This window comes from Chiloscyllium punctatum, chromosome 19, assembly GCF_047496795.1.
Source record: "Chiloscyllium punctatum isolate Juve2018m chromosome 19, sChiPun1.3, whole genome shotgun sequence".
Lineage (NCBI taxonomy): Eukaryota > Metazoa > Chordata > Chondrichthyes > Orectolobiformes > Hemiscylliidae > Chiloscyllium > Chiloscyllium punctatum.
Window position 1 is genome coordinate 89,021,147 of NC_092757.1, and position 24,336 is coordinate 89,045,482.

The following is a 24,336-nucleotide window of genomic DNA, read 5'->3' on the forward strand; positions in this document are numbered from 1 at the left end:
GAAATTAATATTTCGGGTCCAGTAATCACCTTTAGAATCTGCTGGGCTTTTCCAGCAATTTCTGTTTCTGAATCTTTTAAGGAATTGTAGTACCTTGCATGAGTGCACCCAGGTTAACCTAAGGAGCTGTCTGATGATGCAATCCTGAAACTTCAGCGATGTAAGGGGAAGTACTTGCAAAATTTAGGAATATCTCCAGTCTTGATTGATGACACCAGAAGACTTCAGAGGTACCTGGTGTAAGTTGCTCTTGACTGCTCTTCATCTAGTTGTCGTCCCATTTCCTCTCTCAGTCAAAGCAAAACGCTCAGAGACACAGTATAGTTTTACCTCCTTCCTCTTTATTTCGGGCCCTGGAGGCAGAGAGCGATTACTTATGTGCACAGGGACATGAGTTCACGGTCTTCTCTGGAACAGCAGTTTCTCAATGAACTATAAAGTCATTTTGCAGGGAGGAGCATCAAGATAAGGCAGCATATATATTAATTGGGTGACCGTTTCAATCAAGTATCAATAATAAAGATTAAGCCATCTGCTGTTACACCATGAGTAACTGACTTCACATAATGAATACTTTTCGCCCTGTTAACTGACATTCCATACTGAATGCTTTCAATATTGTTAAACGGCTCTACATAATCAATGCTTTTCCACCTTGTTAACCAATTACCCTTGCGTGCAGCAGCCCATTGTTAACTGTAAGGTCCTATTTGAGCTGAGTCATCCTCAGCGGAACCTCTTGTTTCACAAAGCGCAGAACTTTGCTCTTTCCCTGACTGCTTATACCCTATACGTGTTCTCATTCCCTCCTTTATCATTTCATGATAACCAATGGCAGTACCAGCTTTCATAAGACTCTGACAATCCATATTTAAGCAGGTTATTGACACAGCATACAATGATTATAACAAAAATTACTAGTCCGTTACAGTAAATAGAATTTGAAGAATCCTCCCACATGGAAAAAAAAATCGCCAGTAAAGTTCTTAAATCCATAGTCCTTAGTGACCACACCAATTCCTCCAAGTTGAGTGGAAACGAACCAGTTCTCCAAAACCTCCTTTACTAAAAATCCAACCTGAAAACAAAATTCAGTCTGGTCTTGTGCATCACTCCACAGAGAAATCTGAATTCTTGGATAATGGCAATTAAATACTTAAACTGATAAGACTTCTATCCTTCCAGAGATGCTTCAGATGGAGGATACCAGCACACCTGAGGTTGCAACTGCAGGCGAGGTGAATGCAGCATTCTTTGCTGCTTCTTCTCCTGCTCTGCTGTTAAATGTAACAAAACCAACTTGCTGTTACGATGTTATCTTGACCAGTGAACCTTCATATCCCTTCAAATGATTGAAAGACAAGGCAAAGCTCACGTGGTTTAATGTTTATAGGAAGGCCACTGACAAAAAGCATACCAACCTCCTCTTCACTGTTGTTAACTTCTTCACTTTTCATGCTCATGACTGAGGAGCTGATTGAATCCATTGGATCAGGTTTTGGAGGGGTGGGCAGTGGTCCCAAGGCGTGCTTTATCTATGAATGGAGAAACTCTGAAGATAATGTTAGCTGCTGAAAATATCTTTACCTTTCCCCTCTCTCAGGGGAAAAAATGCTTAATTTCCTCATTCCTGCTCCCTCCTTCACCATACTCTATAACATCCAATTATTAGAGTCAGATAGCACGAAAAGAGACCCTTTGGTCCAACCAGTCCGTGCCAAATATAATCCCAAACTAAATGAGTCCCACCTATTTGGTCATGGCCCATATCCCTCCAAATTTTTCCTGTTCACATACATATCCCATATTCACAATCGGGGTCTTGCTTTGTAAGTAATTCGTTTGCATTTGTTCACTATATAATATCTTAATGTGCTGTCTTTCATGAACTACTTTTAAGAAGTCGGGCTAAAGCATCTAGCATCTTAGGGCAAGGCACTAGTAAGGAGGGAAGATTCAGCTAACCTCTAAACTAGTGATCAGAGGACATCAGGCATGAGTTTTTAAAAAGACCCCATAAATTATAGGGAGAAGAGCTTAATGTGCATTGTTTTAACATCCCTTTGAGTATTGTGCTACAATCTGTGGCTCTATACAGGTCATAGATAATAGAATATTTCTCTCAGAAATACGTTGAACTGAAGCCAGCTATATAACCAAGTTTCTTGTACAGCAGTATTTATTTTTTAATTAGAATAAAATGCTGTTTAAAGAATGATCAGATTCATCCATTTATGATTTGTTGTGGCAATATGCATCTTTGGAATACAAAGGATAACAGCTGCATGTCAAGCTAGCAGGGATGCCTCAGAAATGTGCACTTTTTCTTCAACTGAGGATTTCCTGCTACCATGGTTGACAAGGCCCTGAGCCATATCTGACCTATTTCCTGTAGTTCTTCCCTTCCACGACACCAAGAAGGTCCCCAGGCACCTGCTTTCCATTCATGCACCATGTGCATGCAAAGGTTCATAAACTACCATTTCTGCCTCTCCAGCAGGATGTCACCACCAGACTCCATCCCTTCCCTCCTTTGTCAGAATTTTGCAGGGACTGCTCCCTTGGGAGGCCCTGGTCCACTTCTTGTCCACTCCTAACTTCTCCTCTCACCTTCCTATGCAATTGCAGAAGGTGCAACATCTGCCTGTTGAAGTAGCAATTTCCCTGTATTTCACTTAATCTGGTCTATATCTGTTCACAATGTGGTCTCCTGTACATATGAAACCCAGACCAGGTACCGCATTGCAGAGCACTTGAGTTCTGACTGTAAATATGATCCTGAGCTTCCAGTTGCCTGACACTTTAACACAACCTGTGTTCCTTGATCAGCTTTTCTGTCTCGGGCCTACTGCAATGTTCCAGCAAAGCTCAGCACAAGTTGGAAGAACAGCATCTCATTTTCCACTTGAGAACCCTGCAGTGTTCAGGACTCAATATCGACTTCAATAATTTTAGAACCTGAGCAGCACTTCCACTGCGCTTTGCTCACCCCCACACCCCAGGCCCTGTAATGACATCAGCTGCTTTCAGTACAGTCAACACATTTTCACCTACTTATTGTCCCTGTTCTCAATTGTTCTTCCTTGGTTATCCCATTGTCCAGCTAACTCACTTTCTCTCTCTCTCTCTCGCTCCCCTTCTCCCTCTCTCGGCTCTCTCTTCACTTATCTGCTTGCTTCTTCCTCTTTCCTCCTCCACTCCCTGCCCCATATACCGTAGCCCCTGGTCATTTTCTTAGCTGCTATCACTTCTGAAAAGAATCACTGGTCTCAAAATGCTAACTCCTACTTTTTCTCCACTAATGCTGCCAGACCTCCTATGTTTCTTTTGGCAATTTGTTTTTTTAGTATTTTGGAATATTGAATTGAGAGGGTAATATGTCTTTAGTGCTTGTTGTATGGGCATGCTGGGAAACTGCACTTTGAGCTGCTGCTCATGAAGGTTGCTGACATCTTCCCTCAGCCAGCTTCTCCATTTAATCGGATGATAGCAGACCTGACATTCCTCACATCCACTTTCCCCTCTTTTCATGGGAGAGCCTAGAACTACAGGAAGGATGTTGTGATACTTGAAAGGGTTCAGAAAAGATTTACAAGGATGTTGCCAGAGTTAGAGGGTTTGAACCATAGGGAGAGGCTAAATAGACTGGGGCTGTTTTCTCCGACATGTCGGAGGCTAAGGGATGACCTTGTAGAGGTTTATAAAATCGAGGGATGTTGATAGGGTAAATAGACAAGATCTTTTACCTGGGATGGGGGAGTCCAGAATTAGAGGGCATAGATTTAGGGTGAGAGGGGCAGGTTTTTCATGCAGAGTGGTGCATGTATGGAATGATCTGTCTGAGGATTTGATGGAAGCTGGTACAATTGCAACATTTAAAAGGCATCTCGATGGGTTTATGAATAGGAAAGGTTTAGAGGTATATAGGCCAAGTGCTGGCAAATGGGACTAGATTAATCTAGGATAGCTGGTCAGCATGGACAAGTCGGACTGAAAAGTCTTTTTCTGTGCTGTACATCTCTTTGACTCTATATGACTCGAGGACCGGTCACTGAATTAAGGAGTGCCAATTTAAGAATGAGATGAGTAAGAATTTCCTCTGAGGGTTGAGTGTCTTTGGAACTCCTTGCCACAGAGAACGGTGGGATGGGGTTTGCATATTTTTGAAGACTGAAAAAGATTGCTTCTTGAGCATTAGGGGGTTCAAGGGTTATGGGAAAAGGGCAGGAAAGTGAATGTGAGGAGTGTTGGATTAGCCATGATCCTATTGAATGGCAGAGCAGGCTTGAGGGGCCAAATGGCCTACTCCTGTTCCCAGTTCTTGTGGTCTAACTGAATGGCTTGCTCTGCTGTTTGAGGGCAGCTGCATAACTTTGGGTCTGGAATCTCATGTAGGCCAGACCAAGTAAGGATGACAAACTTAATTCATTATAGGACATTAGTGAACCAGATTTTTAAAAATTATGATAATCAATGATGTGTATGTGGCTGTATGCCCAGCTTTAATGACAAGTTTTGTTAAATTTAAATTTCACCATCTGTCATGATGTGATTCAACTTGTACCCAAATCTGGGTTATTTGTTCAGTGACATTACTGCTACTCTGCCTATGTCAACTGTAGTATTTGGAAAAATTAAGTTTGTATGTTCTATCCTCCAGTCTACATTTCGTGTTTGCATCTGCTGTACAGCTGATTAATTTGCAGAAAAAATAGTGTGTGGGTTATCGTGCTAGAGTTTATCGTGTACAAATCTCGCATTGCGATGTAGCAATGCAGTAGAGATAAACTGGTCATTCTATCATTACTGTTTGTTTGATATTGGTAATGTTTGCTTGCTTAAGCACTGTGCTTATGTGGGCTGTTTTGGGGCATTTTGACAGCTTTGTGATATCAATATTTATTTTCAGCTACATCATAATTGCTGGCTGAGCAAATAAGTACATTCCTATTGATTGGAGGCAGAGGAGCAATCAGTTGAGGCAAGAAGATATTTTTTCCACAGTATATTCAGCAAAATAATTTTGAGGTAGTGTGGAAGTGCAATAATGACAAACTATAACATTGTTGGTCTATTTTTGTTTGTACAGCCATGCTTGGCTTGGAGACAGCCCCCACTAAAGTTGACTTGCGTTTTGATTTTTAATTGCACTGCCTACAGTTGCATTTCATTGATATGTTGACTATATTTTGCTGAAGTCGGCATGTTTGGAGGAAGGATGAGGAATATTATCAGATCAACAAAATTGCAACCTTCAAACTTTGGACTGAAAGTTGTGATCTGAACCTCAGCAAATCATTGGATATTTTTCAGTGGTGCTACTGTCATTTACATTAAGCCTGGCCTCCGTTTCTCAGCACAACACAGTGACAAATGTGTTTATATGAAGGTGCTATCTGGATGAGAGAGTTCGATTTGAGTACAATAATATTGATGCTTGGAGTCTGGCTCTTGGGATCTGACCTAAAACAACAACAAAACACAAGTGTCCGTAAAATGTTATTGCGATCTCCCTGAACAATGACATCAAATTTAGAATTCTGGTCTTTACTGAATGGTCTTTACTGAAATTTTATACATGACCTCCCTTTTCTCTCGGCTTGCCTCTTCCTATTCTGCCCTTGACTTGATTCTCTTCACCCTCTCTGTCTATGCAACAAACCTCCATTTAACTGTGTCAATTGGTATCTGCTCTAGATATGCAATCCAGATTTGTCCTACATTATTTATTTAACCAGTTTGTGGCTGTGTCAAATTTTATGCTCTTTACTGGACTCTTCTCCCAATGGAAAACAGAAATCAGAACTCTTCCTAGTCTCCCCTTCCCAAGAGGGAAGTAGCCCAGCAGCCTCAATCTTTCCTGATGATTGCATTTTCTCAATTATACCAACGTGATTGCAAACCTAGTACTTCTCCAGTACTTTAAAAACCTTTTTTAATATTACAGAGAATAATGTGTTCTAAATATGGTCTGCCTAAGTTTACATGTTAATGTAACTTTCCCCTGCCTGTATTTGTGTTCTCATCCAGTAGAATTGAAACCCAGGACCACCTTCTCTGCATTTGTTGTGGTAGTGATATTAAGCTGTCATCTGTACATCTGGATTCACAGATTTTAAAAAAATTGTTCATGTGGCCTTGTTGTTCCTCTGCATTCAGTTTCTTTCCATCCAAGAAATATGGTGACTTCTTTATTCACCCTATTAAAATTAATCACTTTACACTATACTCAGTTTCAGTTGTCAGTAATTTTACTGTATTTTGGTACTGTCTCCACATTATCATTAAGTCCGTAATCTGTGTTTTTTAAAATAAAACTTCAAAATTCAACATGGAAATTATATCTTAAAATCTTGTCTGCAGAACCCAGGTACTTTGTCAAATTCTGAAATTTGCTTTTGGCCATATGCAAGCTTAGACAGCTTGTGATTATTCTAAAATGCTACCACATTCAAGGAATCAGATCTGCTCCACATAGATCCCTTGGGTGAGCTTGTAAAGTGCTTTGGTTTCACTTCATAACCTTTTTTTATGGAGTTACTTGATGTTCTGCATCATACTGAAATCAACTGAATTATTTGCTTCCTTTTTTTGTCATTTACTGTGCATCAGTGTAGCTTGACAAGATATCAGAATGATAGTCGATGAGGAAAATATATTAAATTTGATTCATCTATCCAGAAATGTCAAGCAGCATAGCATCTCTTTGTTGAATGTATTTGATTCTTCAAGAATTCCAAGGTTTCTGCTTTGATTACTAAGTTTATTTATATATTAGCTGCTTTGCAAGTACCTTTCTCTAGCTTGAAGCTGTAATTTCTTCTTCTGGATTGTTAAATGGTAGAGTAGGCTCAAAGAGCCAAATAACCTGCAACTATTCTTTTTTGTTTCTTTCACCTTTCCATGCTGAAAAGCTCATGTTCTTGTGTAGTGGCTTAAGAATCAATCTAATTGAAATGTTTGAATGGATTGAAGAATTTGATAAAGGAGATAAAAACTATTTATGTTGGTAAGGAATTCTAGAACCAGGGTTTATAAACAGAACATTAGAGCTAGGCTGTTCTGTTGTGATGTCAGGAAGCATTTCTTCTCATTGTACTAGAAATCTGGAAATGTCTTTTCTCTCCCAATCTCCTAAAAGCTATTGAAGTGACATTAGCAAATAGATTTTTGTTAACTAGGGGTAGTTTGTAGATATATAGCAAAGGTTGGTAAATGGAGTTAAGGATCCCGATCAGCTATGATTTGAGTTAAAGGCTTAAAATCTAAATGGTGGTCTGTTCTGCCAAAACTTTGTTGCAATTAGTAAATATGTAAGCAGATCGCAACAATTTATTTTTGTTAAATTTTAATCTAGTCCTAAGATCTGAGAAAATAGTGACAACTGTAATCGTTCTATAAATTTCTTTGCAAATCACGCTTCTGGAAAGTTAAATAATCTGAGTTATTACTTTAAAGTCATACTGCATCTGTATAGAGACCAGGCCACTTAACAGTCACCAATAAGTCATGATTGCCAAGGAATTTACAGATTTATTATAGCTGTTTTACTGAATCTTACAACTAATTTAAATTGCATGTTACCCTGACGTGATGCCATGGGTCCCCCTGTGTATGCACAGATAGATTGATTGTAGTGACCATGTTTGCTCTGTTTACAATGTTCCTGTGACATTGAATGACAACACAGTATTTACCATCACAATCTTTCATGTTTCAATTAGATTACCTGTCATTCTTCCACATTTCCAGACAACATAGGCCACTTTACTTAGCCTCCTATCATAAGACAATACTCTTATTCGAGGAACCAATCTCGTGAGGCTTTGTTGTACTGTCTCCAATATAAATTTATTCTTTCTTGGATATGGAGACAAAACTACATAGATTTTGATTGTTTTCTTACCAAAACCCTATGTAATTGTAATACAGATGTAACAGTCTGGCTACTGCTGAAAAATCCTGTCTGTTTGCATTGCTCTGAATTTCCTTTAATTTATTCTGACAGAATTTTAGTGGTGTGGTGAATACAAAACATGGCTGGAAGTGAAAAATCGCATGAACTACAGCATCACCGCCTGAGGATGTTGAAAGAACAGCAGAATGGTAATGCCACAGGTGAGGCATTGTCCCTGGCCATTACAGCAGTTCATCTTTTTTATTTTAAAATAAATTTATATAATTTCCACTGAAGCAGTCAAACTGTTGCACACCGTTTTCTTTAACTACCTCAATTAAAACATTTTCCCTTGAATTCATCTGTGCTGAGGATCACAGTTGTGCAAGGAAATTATTCCTCAATGATTTGTATGTGAGCTTAAGAGGTACAGTTAGTAAGTTTGCAGATGACACCAAAATTGGAGATGTGGTGGACAGCAAAGAAGGTTACCTCTGATTACAACGCGATCTTGATCAGATGGGCCAATGAGCTGAGGAGTGGCAGATGGTATTTAATTTAGACAAATGTGTGGTGCTGCACTTTGCGAAAGCAAACCTTAGCAGGACTTATACACTTAACAGTAAGATCCTAGGGCGTGTTGCTGATCCAAGAGACCTTGGAGTGCAAGTTCATAGCTCCTTGAAAGTAGAATTGCAGATAGGTAGGATAGTGAAGAAGGCGTTTGGTACACTTTCCTTTATTGGTCAGAGTATTGAATATGGAGTTGGGAGGTTATGTTGCAACTGTACAAAACATTGGTTAAGCCACTTTTGGAATATTGCGTGCAGTTCTGGTCTCCTTCCTATTGGAAGAATGTGGTGAAACTTGAAAGGGTTCAGAAAAGATTTGAGCTATAGGAAGAGGTTGAATAGGCTAGGGCTGTTTTCCCTAGCATTTTATATGGTCACCCCCAGCATCTGTGGCTGAGGGGTGACCTTTTATGGAGGTTAGTAAAGTCATGAAGGACATGGATAGGATAAATAGCCAAAGTCTTTTCCCTGGGGTGGGGGAGTCTAGAACTAAAGGGCATCGGTTTAAGGTGAGAGGGGAAAGATATAAAAGGGACCTAAGGGCCAACTTTTTCACGCAGAGGGTGGTGCATGTGTGGAATGGACTGCCTAAGGAAGTGGTGGAGGCTAATACAATTGCACCATTTAAAAGGCATCTGGATAGGTCTAGGCGTAGGAAGGGTTTAGAGGGATGTGGGCCTGGTGCTGGCAGGTGGGACTAGATTGGGTTGGGATATCTGGTCTGCATGGACGAGTTAGACAGAAGGATCTGTTTCTGTGCTGTACATCTCTATGACTCTAAGTATAAACTTGGGGTGCTTAAGTGATTAAAGTCTGTTTTAGTGCCTCTAACATTACCAACTTCCACATCTGTTCATTGTAAACACACAATTAAATTGAGGCCAGTAGAAAATACAAATGTAGGAGTAAACTAATGAAGCTTTTATTATGTTTCCTGTAATAAATTGATGAGTAGTACAGAAACATTAGCCAGAAGAAGTCTTGGTCACTAGATTAACAGTAAAACTTGACACACTACCTTAGGCCAAAAATAATTTCTACTGTATAAGTCAACCCCTAACCTTAAGCCAAAAAATCAAAATTGTGCATTTTTACCACCCACTTGTCACTGGAATCAAACTGTCCCTGATGCAAATCCATTCATGATAGATTAGCATACCAGTTCCTTGTGTCCGCATGTGATTTCAAGACGACTACTTCAAGGTTGTGCACTATGCCCTTCTCTGTGCTACTCTTGATACAGCTGTGGTGGGAAAAGTCTTTGACTTGATAACTCAGTGGTGTGATGACAGGAAAGGGTTTGGTTTTAACAACTTCAAACAATGACTCATGTTAAAGATGACCTTACTTTTGTAGATTTAGAAGTTTCACTTTTGTATGACTATACATAGTCATTGCAAGGTTCTTATTTGGCTCAAAATAATGAGCATCAGCATGCTCTTCACTGAGGGTGGGGCTATGCATACATCAGTTTTGTTATGAACTGGCATCCACTTTTGTACTTTGAACATAGAACATGACAGTGACATACAAGCCCTTCAACCCTCGGTGTTGCATCGACCTGTGGAACCAATCTGAAGCATGTCTAATTTACACAATTCCATTCTTGTCCATATGCCTATCCAATAACCATTTAAATGCCCTTAAAGTTGGCAAGTCTACTACTATTGCAAGCAATGCATTCCTACTACTGAGTAAAGAAACTACCTCAGACATCTGTCCTATATCTATCACCCCTCAATTTAAAGCTATGTCCCTTTGTGCTAGCCATCGCCATTCGAGGAAAACCCTCTGATTATCTTATGTCTCAATTAAGTCACCTCCCAACCTTCTCTCTAATGAAAACAGCCTCATGTCCTCGTACGACCTTCCCTCCATACCAGGCAACATCGTAGTAAATCTCTGAACCCTTTCCAAAGCTTCCACATCCTTCCTTTAATGCGGTGACCAGAACTGTATGCAATACGTCAAAAGTGGCCGCACCAAAGTTTTGTGCAGCTGCAGCATGATCTCCTGTTTCTGTAACTCAATCCCTCTACCAGTAAAAGCTAACACACTCTGTGCCTTCTTAACAGCCCTATCAACCTGAGTGGCAACTTTCAAGGATCTATGTACCTGGACACAGAGATCTCTCTGCTCATCTACACTACCAAGCGTCTTACCATTTGCCCAGTACTCTACATTCCTGTTACTCTTTCCAAAGTGAATCACCTCATACTTTTTTGCACTAAACTCCATTTGCCACCTCTCAGCCCAAAACAGATCCTTTGATGCACCACTAGTAACTGAACTCCAGGATGAGTATTTCCCATCAACCACCACCCTCTGTTGTCTTTCAGCTAGCCAATTTCTGATCCAAACTGCTAAATCGCCCTCAATCCCATGCCTCTGTATTTTGTGCAATAGCCTACCATGGGGAACATTATCAAAGCCTTACTGAGATCCATATACATGGCATCAATCACTTTACCCTCATCCACCTGTTTGTCACCTTCTCAAAGGACTCAATAAGGTTTGTGAGGCATGACCTATCCTTCACAAAACTGGTGACTAACCCTAATCAACTTCATCCTTTCTAGATGATGATAAATCCTATCTCTTAAAACTCTTTCCAACACTTTACCCACAACTGAATTCAGGCCACAGCTCTACAATTTCCAGGGTTGTCTTTACTCCCCATTTTGAACAAGGGAACAACATTTGCTATCCTAAAGTCTTCTGGCACTATTCCTTCTACAGTAGATTGCTCAAGGTAAGAGTTGTTGTATTTGTTTTTCCCCTTGTTCCCTTCAGTCTAAAAATGTAAACTAGGTTATCCTATTGAAACCTCTTGTTATAGCTTTTTGGTGTGAGACAAAAGGAGAGGCAGTTAATCTCTACTAACTTGGCAGGAGGTTTGGTTTTCTTCACCATTATCTTTTCAACCTTCCCTACCCTGAGCATTTAGAATATAAATGTTAATGACATCAACTGATGGTCCAACAACTTAGCTCTACACTCTCATGCTATACCCACTTGCTTGAGACTCCACTATGCAAAAATCATAACTTTTAATTGTATTTTCTACATTTCCTATAGATCTTTGATCATACTTTGCACTTTCTGGGTTATTTAAAATTAATTTCAGTTCTGAAATTATTCATGAGCCTGGTTTTAGTTTTTGTGTACTACTTACACATTCTTTGTCAAAATTACTTTTGATAAACAGCACAGTTCTTGAAAATACCTTTTCTTTTTATTTACTCAGATCTCTTGACACTGAATGAGAAGAAACTGAAGGATCGTGAGGAGAGGGAGACTATTGTTTTGTGGAGGCGACCTGTCATCACCCTGCAGTACTTTCTCTTGGAAACTGTTGTAAACTTAAAAGAATGGGCATTAAGGTAAGAAATTGTGTATTTTACTGATGAAGCTTTTGAAGAACTGGCTAATATCTAGTTATTTCTGGACTTTTCAAAATTGAATTCTGAAATATTTTCTAAAATGAGAAATTCTATTTCTTATTTTATTGCTATACTATCTGGTTTGCATGACTTTAAGTATGTTTTATGTCTTTTAAACACTAATTTTGTTGTCTTAATAAATTTGAGCCAAACCTGTGTCCCAGAACGAGTTTGTGCCTCTAGCCAGGCTTTTACAGTACAGCAACAATGCTGGCTGTTATCCAACAAAGAAAAATTGCCTTCATGAAAACTAGAAAAAAAAATCCATTCAGCCAATAACTGTCCCATCAATTCACTGTCAAGCATTGTGTTAATGGTGCTGTCAACATCTTGGGACTCACTCTCACCAATAACTAGCTTTAAACAACTTTGTAAAATGAGTTGAATGCAGAAGGTCAATTGCTGTTGATGTTGAGCATGTGCTCTCTTTCTGTGTAACAGTTCATTATTAGGTTAGAAGTGAAGATGTTTGATAATTGGAGTGTTCAGTTAGATTCACATCACATTAAAGAATGAAGCAGCCTGTTCCCATGTGATGCAATTTTTTTTTCATATTCATTTGTGAGATGTGGACATTGCTGGCTGGTCACATTTATTGTCCATCCCTAGTTGCCCTTGAGAAAGTGGTGGTGAGCTGCCTCCTTGAACTGTTGCAGTCCATCTGGGTTGACCCGCAATGCCATTTGGGAGGGAATTCTATGATTTTGACCCAGCCACATTGAGGTAACAGTGAGTTTTAGACATGTACAGGTCGGAAACAGATCCTTAGGTCCAAGTCGTCCATGCTGACCGGATGTCCCAATCCAATCTAGTCCCACTTGCCAGCACCTGGCCCATATCCCTCCAAACCCTTCCTATTCATATACCCATCCAGATGCTTATTTGATTGAGTGAGTGTAGCATCAAAGAGCCCTAGCAAAATTGGAGTCAATGGGAATTAGTAAAACTTACTGTTGACTGGTGACATACATGGCACATGGAAGATAGTCATAATTGTTGGAGATTAGTCACTTCAGCTCTAGGATACCTTTTCAGGACTTGCTCAGGATGGTGCCTCAGCCCAACCAGCTACAGCTGCTTCAATGATCTTCCCCACATCATCATATCAGAATCGGAGATGTTTGCTGACGATTGTGCAATTTCAACAACATTGGCAACTTCTACTTTAGCACTACATGGCCAAAGTAAGTAAGACCTGTACAATATTCAGGCTTGGGCTGACCAGGGACAGGTAATGTTCATCCTTAGAATGAGCAAAAACTCAGAAGTTGAAGAAAGAAATTGCTTTTTTGACAGTAAGGCAACATGTCACCATTAAGAAACTCCGTCAAAACTGTAGACTATGGGAATCGAAGGGAAAACACTCTGGTCAGAATTGTACCTAGCAAAAAATAAGATGGTTGTGATTTTTGCAAGATTAGTCATCTCATTGCCAGGGCATTACTGCAAATGGTGTCCTAAACCTGGAGATTTTCATCTAAATCATAAATTACTTTCTATTTAGAAATCAAGAAGTGGGGATGTTCCATGACGAATGCACAGTGTTCAGTACCATTTACAATTGAGATTGAAGCGGTCTGTGTCCATGTGAAGCAAGATCTGGACAGCATTCAGGCTTGACTGTTAATTGGCAAGTCGCGTACACACTACACATATGCCTGGCAATGGCCATCTCCTAAATACAATACATCAATTTCCTCTTAAGGACTTTACCATAGCTGAATCCCACAATGTCAACAGCCTGGCAGTTATCTTTGGCCAGAAATTGAACCAATTATATAAATATGTGCAAAAGAGAAGGTCAGAAACTGAGAATTCTGGTAACTAATTTCCTGATCTTCCAAATCCTATTCCTATTTGGAATCTTCCAATTCCAAATCTTCCACCTACAAGGCACAGGTCAAGAGTATAGTTGAATATTTCTGAGTTGTAACTCTTAACACCATTTAGAACCAAGTACAACCAGCATCCCAGGAGAAAATGAGGACTGCAGATGCTGAAGATCCGAGTCAGTGTGGGGTGCTGGAAAAGCACAGCTGGCCAGGCAACGTCTGAGGAGCAGGAGAGCTGACACCCTGGGTATAAGCCCTCCCCATCAGGAATGAAGCTTTTTTCCTAATGAAAAGCCCATGCCTGAAATGTCAACTCCCCTGCGCCTCCGGCCGCTGCTCGACTGGCTGTGCTCCTCCAGCACCACAACCAGCATCCCACCTGATTTAAACTGGCGCATTGTGACAGTAGCTTTTAATATCTAAGATGCACTTCAACACTTTGCCTGAAATTCTTTGCTAGCACAGTCGAAACTTTGTGACCTCGATCACCTTGATAGTTAAAAATAAAACACCCGATGATAGTCCAACAGGTTTACTTGAAAGTACAAGCTTTGGGAGCGCTGCTTCTTTGTCAGGTAGCTAGCTTGTACTTTCAAATCAACCTACTGGATTACAACCTGGTGTTGTGATTTTTCAAACTTTGTCCACCCCAATCCAACAGTGTACCTCCTCATCATGCCTACCTTGGAGATAAACAGCAGGTACAAGAGAGCACAACTTGCAAATTCCCCTCCAAGCCACACAACATCCTGACTTGGAAATATATTATGGTTATTTCATGGGATCAAAATCATGGAATTCTTTTCCTGGTAGCACTGTGGGTACACCTGCATCTCAGACCGCAGAAATTTAAGATGACAACTCATCATGACCTTGATCAACACCCAAACATCCCAAGAAAAAAGTTTGTTCAAATTCTTTTATAAATAATAAATAATCAAAAGATAACGTGCAGTCTGCTTTAGTAGATTTCAAAACATTGTGTTGCAGTAAATTAATATCCTTTGACAGTCACATGTTAAGAACTTTTTAAATCGCTAGCCCTACTTGTGGGCTGGCGTAGGTTAGTTATGGAGCACATCCCCCTGGACTTGCTTACAAGTATGGTGCACCAGAAAATGGAGCTGTTTTATGGAACATGACGGCCCTTTCTGAATTATATTGATGTAGACTTGTCTGCTATATTGATCAGGGCCTTTGTGTCGTCATGAGGGCTATGTCTGGCGGTCCGGGGGCCCTTGGGGTGGGGAGGGGAGAAGAACCCTGAATAAATACAGCTTTGCTTATTAATGCTCCCAGTGGTGGGAAGCTTTGGTGGGAATGGCTGAGTGTATAACTTAATTGAATATAATTAAAGTTACCTTGGTTTAATTTTTTTTGGTTAATTATTTCTTTTTCTTTTTTTTCTCTACTTACTTAGTTGTAGTTCTTGTAGGGTTTTTCTTTTTCTCTCTCGTTTTAGCGATTTGTTGTATAGAGTAGTAGTTTGTTTACTGTTATTGTCATTATATTATAAAGTCATCGCACTATTTTGTAGTGATTTTGTAATTAGGTAAAAAACTTTAAATATTTTTATTGAGGAAAAACAAATTACAAAAAAAATCACTAGCAATGATATTTTCCAAGTCAGGATGGTGGGTGGCTGGGATGGGAAATTGTAGATGATGGTTTTCCCATTTTCTTGCTACCCACCTCCTTCTAAATGGAGGTGGTTGTGAGTTGGAAGGTGCTATCAGAGGATCTTTAGTGAATTCCTACAGTTCATCTTGTAGTTAATGCACACTATGCTACTGAGCATCAGTAGTGGAGGGGAGTGGACGCTTGTGGATGTAGTGCTAATCAAGTTGCTTTACCCTGGATTGTGTCAAGTTTCATGAGTGTTGCTGGGGCTGCACTCATCCAGGCAAGTGGGGAATAGTCCATCACACTCCTGATTTGAGCCTTGTCGATGGTGGACAGGCTTTGTGGAGTCAGGAGGTGAGTGACTTGCTGCAGTATTCCTAGTCTCTAACCTGTTCTGGAATTTGGAACACTTTTTCAATGACACCCCCACTATAGATGACTCACTGCTAGGAAGGATATTCTTTTATGAGGCCCAAACGTTGTGGCCAATGATCTTTGGACAGGCTAGTGCTACCATGCTAGTGTTGCACAATGCCAAAATCCAACAAAAAGCTTTGACTACCTCTCTTGGTCGTGCAACTTCATTACCTCTGCTGAATCTCTGATGACCAACATCCTGGGAGTTACCATTGACCAGTAACATACCTGGAGCAGTCACCTCAATACAGGTCAAAGATTGGGTCTTTTGCAATGAGCATCTTCCTTCACCAACGCCTTTCCAACAATAAATATTCTCCACTTGTTTGGATAAGTGCCACTCCAACATCACTCAAGAAGCTCAATACTAAGAGTGACACAGCAGCCTGCTCAATTAGCACCTTAAACATTCATTTCCTCGACTGGATACTGCAGTCACCAAGTGCATTATCTACAAGATGTACTGCGGAAATCTGCAAAGGCTTTTTTAAAAAGTGTTATGTTTCAAGAAGGACCAGGAGGCTGAAGAGTTTAACAACAGGAGCTTTATTAAGGAGATGTTTGTTCTACGTGCAGCAAGGTTAGACTAGCAGTTTCCTGCCTAAATTTGCCAGCAATGTCATCATGATGTAATGTGATTGGACTCTTACAAGGACAGTGAACCATACTTGAACAAAATCCCATCTTCCTTTTACACAAGATTCCTGCAATGAAAGCATTCACAATCATTGATTTTTGTGTGGCTGTTGGCACAACTCAAGCCTCTGATTATTTTTCTCATTGGCTCTAATCTCAGGTGCTGTAGGCTTATGAGGAACATCATCTGTTGCTTTCTTTTCTTAAGATGACTATTTGAAAATGTTGTGGTATTCTCCACTAAGGTGTACTGACTCTGAGATGTTCTGGTTACTGTTCTGTCTTTGGTATATCCAGGTCTCTCTTTAAAACTAGAAATTAGGAGCGGGAGTAGGCCATTGAGCCCTTCAAGCTTGCTGCACCATTTTATTATGCTCATGACAGTTATTTGTAGATCTTCAATTAATGTTGTCTCTGGCACATTAATTCTGGTTACCAAGATTTGATCTGCATGTCTTCACTAGATACTATATCATGTCTCATCTCTACAGTGTAGGGATTGGTCCAATTTGTGCTACTGAGATGGCAGGTACCCACATCTTGGCAGTGGTGTAATTCCTTATGAGTTTAACTTGACGTTTTTTGGAAAACATTGCATTTGGCCTTGTCCTCTCTTTGGAAAATCTGATACTATTGTTTCATATCAACAATGTCTTAAGTCATGGATAGTTTCAGCAAATCAAATGTCTTGTGCAACTGACATTTTGCTGTGAGCAATGCTGGAGAATTTTGAGTCATCAAGTTGGTTGTTTTCCAGTACATTAATACATCAATCTTTTGCATAGTGACACTTGTTCTCAAGTTACGCTTAAGGAATGTTTCATTGTTTGAACAGATCTTTTCTGTCAAACCAGTTGTAGCTCAGTGGTAAGGAGTTGATAGAATATGTTGAATTTTGGTTTGCTTTATATAATCTATAAACTCTTGTGGTATAAATTTTGAACCATTATCACTAACAAGCTGTTTCAGATATCCAGATCTCTCAAATATCTCTCCTAATCTTTTAACAATTGTCTCTGAAGATGTTGTTTTCATGGTGGGCAAATTCAGGCCATGGATCATTTCTAGCACACATATAGATTAATAGAGTCATAGAGATGTACAGCATGGAAACAGACCCTTTGGTCCAACCTGTCCATGCTGACCAGATGTCCCAACCCACCCGGCCCATATCCCTCCAAACCCTTCCGATTCGTATACCCAACCAGATGCCTTTTAAATGTTGCAATTGTACCAGCCTCCACCACTTCCTCTGGCAGCTCATTCCATACACACACCACCCTCTGCGTGAAAAAGTTGCCCCTTGGGTCTCTCTTGCATCTTTTCCCTCTCACCTAAACCTATGGCCTCTAGTTCTAGACTCCCCCACCCCAGGGAAAATACTTTGTCTATTTATTCTATTCATGCCCTTCTTGATTTTACTAACCTCCATAACGTCACCTCTCAGCTCCAGGGAAAACAGCCCAAGCCTATTCAATAGTCTTCCTATTGTTCAAATCCTCCTACCCTGGCAATACCGTTGTAAATCTTTTCTGGACCTTTTACAGGTTTCACAACATCTTTCAGATAGGAACGAGACCAGAATTGTATGCAATATTCTAACAGTGGCTGAACCAATGTCCTGTACAACAGCGACATGATCTCCCAACTCCTGTACTCCATACTCTGACAAATAAAGGAAAGCATACCAAATACCACCTTCACTATTCTATCAACCTGCGACTCCAATTTCAAGCAATTATGAACCTGCATTCCGAGGTCTCTTTGTTCAGCAACACATCCTAGGACTTTACCATTAAGTGTATAAGTCCTGCTAAGATTTGTTTTTCCCCAAGTGCAGCCCCATAATTTATCTAAATTAAGCTCCATCTGCCACTCCTCAGCCCATTGGCCCATCTGATCAAATCCTGTTGTAATCTGAGGTAACCTTCTTCGCTGTCCACTACACCTCCAATTTTGGTGTCATCTGCAAACTTACTAACTATACCTCTTATGCTCGCATCCAAATCATTTGTATAAATGATGAAAAGTAGAGGACCCAGTACCAATCCTTGTGGCACTCCACTGGTCACAGGCCTCCAGTCTGAAAAACAACCCTCTATCTTCTACCTTTGAGTCAGTTCTGTATCCAAATGGCTAGTTCTCCCTGTATTCTATGAGAACTAACTTTGCTAACCAGTCTCCCATGAGGAACCTTGTCGAATGCCTTACTGAAGTTCATGTAGATCACATCTATCATTCTGCCCTCATCAATCCTCTTTGTTACTTCTTCAAAAAACTCAATCAAGTTTGTGTGCGTGGAAAATCACATCTCAATGTTATTTCAAGTGTTTCCATGATTGGAGATTTCTCTACTTTTTTTAAGTAGAACATTCCACATAATAGTAAACTCATGTGGCAAACGTAATTTAGAGAGTTTTTCAGTATTCCCATGCAAGTTAGAATGCTGATGCTTAATTATATAAGTGAGTTAATAGCAATGACACCCCCACTGTATATGACTCATTGCTAAAAGCGATGTCCTTGTATGAGGCCCAAATATTGCGGTCTTTGTTTGGACTGTTAGTAGAGTAAAACCTAGGCCATGTGGTCAGTGGTGGAGTTGTCTAATACCAAAATAATTCTGAGAGCTGCTTCCTTTCTGTGCGTAGTTCATTTTTGCTTTGTTTAACGATCTGATGCAAAAACTATTGGCCTGTCTTCACCATTGGGTAATCCATGAGCAACAACTGCTCCCACTGCATAAAGGATGCTAGTTCTAACCGTAAATTTGGGTCAAAATGGGTCAGGAAGTCTGACTTAAATAAAGCCTTTTTAACTTGTTTTAGGGCTCTTTCACGTTGATCTTCCCATTTCCAATTCTTGTTTTGGAATAATAAATTGTGCAAATGTTTGAGAATATGTGCAAGATTTGGAACAAACCTGCCATTGGAAGCCCAAAACTAACTGCAGTTGATTTACATTTTAGGTACTGGACCTCATTTAAGACTTTACTTTTGAAGGTGACTTTTATAGTCTTTTAGTATTAATGACATGGCATAAACATTTGATGGAAGATTTGAAAAATTCACATTTGTCTTTTCTTGCTCTTGAACCATAATTTTCAAATCTCTGCAAGAGTAGCATCTAAATTGGGGAGATATTTTCTTTTTTATTTCTACCTGCGACTAAAATATCAACGTGACACGAGATTCTTTCAAACCCATTTAAAATCTTATCTATGACACTTTGGAGTCACACCGGTGCAGATGTGATCCAAATGGCAGTCTCTTGTACTTGAATAGTCTTTTATGTATTGCAATTGTCAATTATTTCTGAGACTCTGGATATACATTCATTTGGAGATGAACTTGACTAAGTTCAATTTTACTGAAAAATTGACCACCAGCTAGTCCAGCAAATAGGTCATTAATTAAGGGCAAAGAACACAGTATTGGATTAATAGTGATGTTAAAATCACCATAAATTATACCAGTCTATCTTCCTTCGTCACTGGTATAGTAGGTATGGCCCAATCACTCTTACTTTGCAGGTTCAAAGACTCCTGTTTTGACCTTTGGTCTGAATGTATAAGGTGCTGATCTATCTTTGGAACATTATTGCCTGATTCTCGTCCTTGATTTTCAATTTGACATACTTCCCAGACCCCCATTTGAAAATGATGACCTGTTTCTTTAGAATTTGCAATAGATCAGTCTCAGAATATGACAAGTGATTTAGTTCAGGTCAGTTGTTTTATTTTCTCCACCTATATTCTTCCCAATAAAACTGAAAAATTAGGACAAATCTTCAAATGGATCATATAACTGAATATTCAGTTAGATGTACCTTAAATGCACCACCTCACCTGTATACATATTTAATGTAATTTTTGAGGGTTGAGACTCAGCTGCTTTTAATATGCACTTTCGAGTATCTATGAAACTGCTATTCTGGTGTAACCTCCATTCTTAGCGGTTATCCATTCAGTAAGGGAGTGATTTGGTATTTGTTGGTGTTGCCAGAAATGATTAATATGTTCAATAATCTTTTTGGACTGAAAGTATGGGCTTTTCTCAATGTTTTTCTTTGTAGTGTGTAGATTTTCTTCTAGGTCTTTGGCTTCTGTATTTTTGCTATCTGTTTGTTTTTTTTCCTCAAACATGCCTGTTCAATGTGCTCTTTTTTTTATTTTTGCCTTCGTTTCTGCAAATAATGCAGCTTCTTTATACCAGCAATTTGCTGCAGGACCCATTTTCTACCATCGTAGTTTTGAGTCTGTGGTGCTTGTGTCTCAGCTACCAGTAGTTTTGTGAACTCTGATGCTACAGCTTATCTGTTGAGCTTCCTTGGCTGCTAAGAGAAAGTGAGGACTGCAGATGCTGGAGATCAGTTAAAAAGTGTGGTGCTGGAAAAGCACAGCAGCTCAGGGAGCATCCGAGGAGCAGGAATGGAGGGCCCAGCGGGGCTGAGATATAAATAGGAGAGGGATGGGGCTGCAGTGGGTGGGCGAGTAAAGATCACTAGGAGGGTGATAGGTGGATGCAGGTGGAGGTGAAGTTCAAGAGGGTGTTGTAGAATTGGAAGGTTGGATATGGGATAAGATGGGGAAGGGGAAATGAGGAAACTGGTGAAATCAACGTTGATGCCATATGGTTGGAGGGTCCCTAGGTGAAGATGAGGCATTCTTCCTCTGTGCATCAGGTGGCTAGGGTTTGGCAGTGATGGAGGCCGAAGACTTGCATGTCGTTGGCAGAGTGGGAGGGGAGTTGAAGTGTTTGGCCACAGGGCAGTGGCGTTGTTTGGTGCGTGTATGCTGGAGATGTTCTTTGAAATGTTCTGCAAGTTGGCGTCCTGTATCTCCAATGTAGAGGATACCATATTGAAAGCAATGGACGCAGTAGATGAAGTGTTTGGTTGTGCAGGAAAACTGCCAGATGTGGAAGGATCCTTTGTGGCCTTGGATGGAGGTGAGAGTGGAGGTGTGGTTGCAGGCTTTACACTTGCAAGGAAAGGTACCGGGTGTGGAGGATGGTTTGGTGGGTGGCATGGACCTAATGAGGGGCCGGGGATGGAGGGTGGGTTGGTTGGGGGTTGTTGGCTGCTAATTTCATTGGGACTGCTATCTGCAGTGCTTTAAGTCTAGGTTTTCTTCTGTGTCAGTAATCTCTTTCTGATTGCTTTGCACTACAAACCAGTCTGTCTCTGAGCATCATTTTAAGTTATCTCTGAATTCACATAATTCTGCTAACTTTAAAATTGCTACAACATGGGAGATAGATTCACCTTCATGCCGCTTGCATTTGTGGAATCTGAACTTCTCAACAATTGTTAATGGTTTTTGGAAAATCCTGTTCTACAGGATTCCTACGGTTTATTTCTAGGTTTTGGGACCCAGCTTCTCTGGCTTTACCAGACTCCTTGGGAAAGTTTAAACCCCCCAAATAAAAATACCCAAGAATGCAGGGACAACTTTATTTCCTTCAATTGTGTTTGCTAGAACAAAATAATGGAGTCTCTTTGGGTAGAAGTTCCAGCTCTCTGTATTTTCACCATATGGTCCCACAGTGCTAAACTTTCCTGCCATTTATTTTTTAAATAGGAAAGACCTGTGTAGCACTATGTACCACAGGTTTCAGCATGACCTTGCTTCTTCCCATTTAAGGCAAGGTATTCCTGAGGCTGCTTGTTTCTTTAAGTCTGCACCTCTAGCTCAAGACATTTGCTTTTGTACAGGTACTCATTATTCAGTGTTCCTTCAGGTTTGGAATATATGGTGAGTTTTTTGAGCACTGCTTGCCCCTTGGGACGAATTTTTTTTAATATACCTTGCTAGCTCTACCTGCTTTGGTACAGTGGCGCCTTTTGATTTCTTTTGTACATTTTATCAAAGTGTCTCCAAGATTGGCACTCGGGAATATAATTTTGTTTTCTTTGAATCAGAGGACTGACCCATCCTCTTCACCAGTTTTCTTTTTATGTTCCAAGAAAGACGATGAGGCTGAAGTGTTTAACTGCAGGAGGCTTATTAATGAGATGTTTACTCTACAGGCAGCAAGATTAATCTCACCTGTTTACCACCCTAAATGGCTGATGACAGTCATATCACATTGTCGCACTTTTTGTGACAGTCAACCATATTTGCACAAAAGAAAATAAAAAGTGCCTCCCAAACACACCACCTCTTGTGTCTAGAAACATATTGGAAGAAAGTGGATGGGATCTCTAACACTCATAGTCTCATGGAATCCCAAGTTAAAAATATATTATTTTTTTCATTATTGCTTAGTCAAAACCATAGAATTCCTGATTTAACAGTAATGTGTGTGTACCTATATAGTGTCACAAGCAGAATTTGTATTTATTTTTACTGCCTGTATCAAATGGTTTATGGAAAGGCTATTCATTTTCTTACCCACAGAATAAGTGTCCCAGTTAAATAATTCCAGCAGCAAGGTTTTGAGTTTGACAATAAAGATTATTTGTTATCTCTTACACCCAGATTTTAAATTGCTATGTTTTTGTCACTCATCTTAAGTGCACATTCTCGAATGTAAAGATTAGATCTAGGTGAAGGTAAAAGTGACATCTTTCATGGCAGGCCTGTAGGTTCTCCGATGAAGGTGATCCTTTAAAGTCTTGTAAAGTGAAGGATTCTCAGTAAGTTGCGAAGTTTCTTATGAATTTCCAGGAGATTGCTTCTCACGTTGGAAGGGCCTGCTTTTCAAGTACTTGAGGTCGGAACAGTTTTGGGAGCTCTTCTCTTTTTAGGACCTCTTGCTTTCAGAGTACTGCTGTTTATTATCTTGACTGCTTGGATGACTTGCAGCTGGTTTGCCTTTTGGTTGAATTTTCAGCAACAGCTTCTTTAAAAGCAACTGAATTGTTTCCTTCCCCATGACTTCTATAATTCAACATCCTTTTTTCCTAAGAACGTTGTTATGTATATCATTGGTTCCAAATGTCCAATATTATTGTTTGGTAACTTGAGATTCATCCAGCCTTGAAAATGTGTTGCTGGAAAAGTGCAGCAGGTCAGGCAGCATCCAAGGAGCAGGAGAATCAACGTTTTTGGGCATGAGCCCTTCTTCGGGAATGAGGAAAGTGTGTCCAGCAGGCTAAGATAAAAGGTAGGGAGGAGGGACTTGGGGGAGGGGCGTTGGAAATGCGATAGGTGGAAGGAGGTAAAGGTGAGGGTGATAGGCCGGAGAGGGGTGGGGGCGGAGAGGTCAGGAAGAAGATTGCAGGTTAGGAAGGGGGTGCTCAGTTCAAGGGATTTGACTGAGACAAGGTGGGGGGAGGGGAAATGAGGAAACTGGAGAAATCTGAGTTCATCCCTTGTGGTTGGAGGGTTCCTAGGCGGAAGATGAGGCGCTCTTCCTCCAGCCGTCGTGTTGCTATGGTCTGGCGATGGAGGATTCCAAGGGCCTGCATGTCCTTGGTGGAGTGGGAGGGGGAGTCGAAGTGTTGAGCCACGGGGTGGTTGGATTGGTTGGTTGGTCCGGGTGTCCCAGAGATGTTCTCTGAGATGTTCCGCAAGTAGGTGGCCTGTCTCCCCAATATAGAGGAGGCCACGGCGGGTGCAGCGGATGCAATAAATGATGTGTGTGGAGGTGCAGGTGAATTTATGGCGGATATGGAAGGATCCCTTGGGGCCTTGGAGGGAAATAAGGGGGGGAAGTGTGGTTGCAAGTTTTGCATTTCTTGCGGTTGCAGGGGAAGGTGCTGGGAGTGGAGGTTGGGTTGTAGGGGGTGTGGACCTGACAAGGGAGTCACGGAGGAGTGGTCTTTTTGGAACGCTGATAGGGGAGGGGAGGCAAATATATCCCTGGTGGTGGCGTCCGTTTGGAGGTGGCGGAAATGACGATGGATGATATGCTGTATATGGAGGTTGGTGGGGTGGTAGGTGAGGACCAGTGGGGTTCTGTCCTGGTAGT

At 40.5% G+C, this 24,336-nt stretch overlaps 1 protein-coding gene across 3 annotated transcripts in view; it reads left to right on the top strand.

Moving 5' to 3' along the window:
• The window catches only part of vmp1 (vacuole membrane protein 1), a 196,738-nt gene that overhangs the window by 17,290 nt on the left and 155,112 nt on the right, over nucleotides 1–24,336 (top strand). For all 3 annotated transcript variants that reach the window (XM_072590019.1, XM_072590021.1, XM_072590020.1), the window contains exons 2-3: nucleotides 8,009–8,118; nucleotides 11,717–11,852. In XM_072590019.1, coding sequence (XP_072446120.1) covers nucleotides 8,037–8,118; nucleotides 11,717–11,852 — 218 coding nt within the window. In that variant the 5' untranslated portion in view covers nucleotides 8,009–8,036. The remainder of the gene's footprint in view (nucleotides 1–8,008; nucleotides 8,119–11,716; nucleotides 11,853–24,336) is intronic.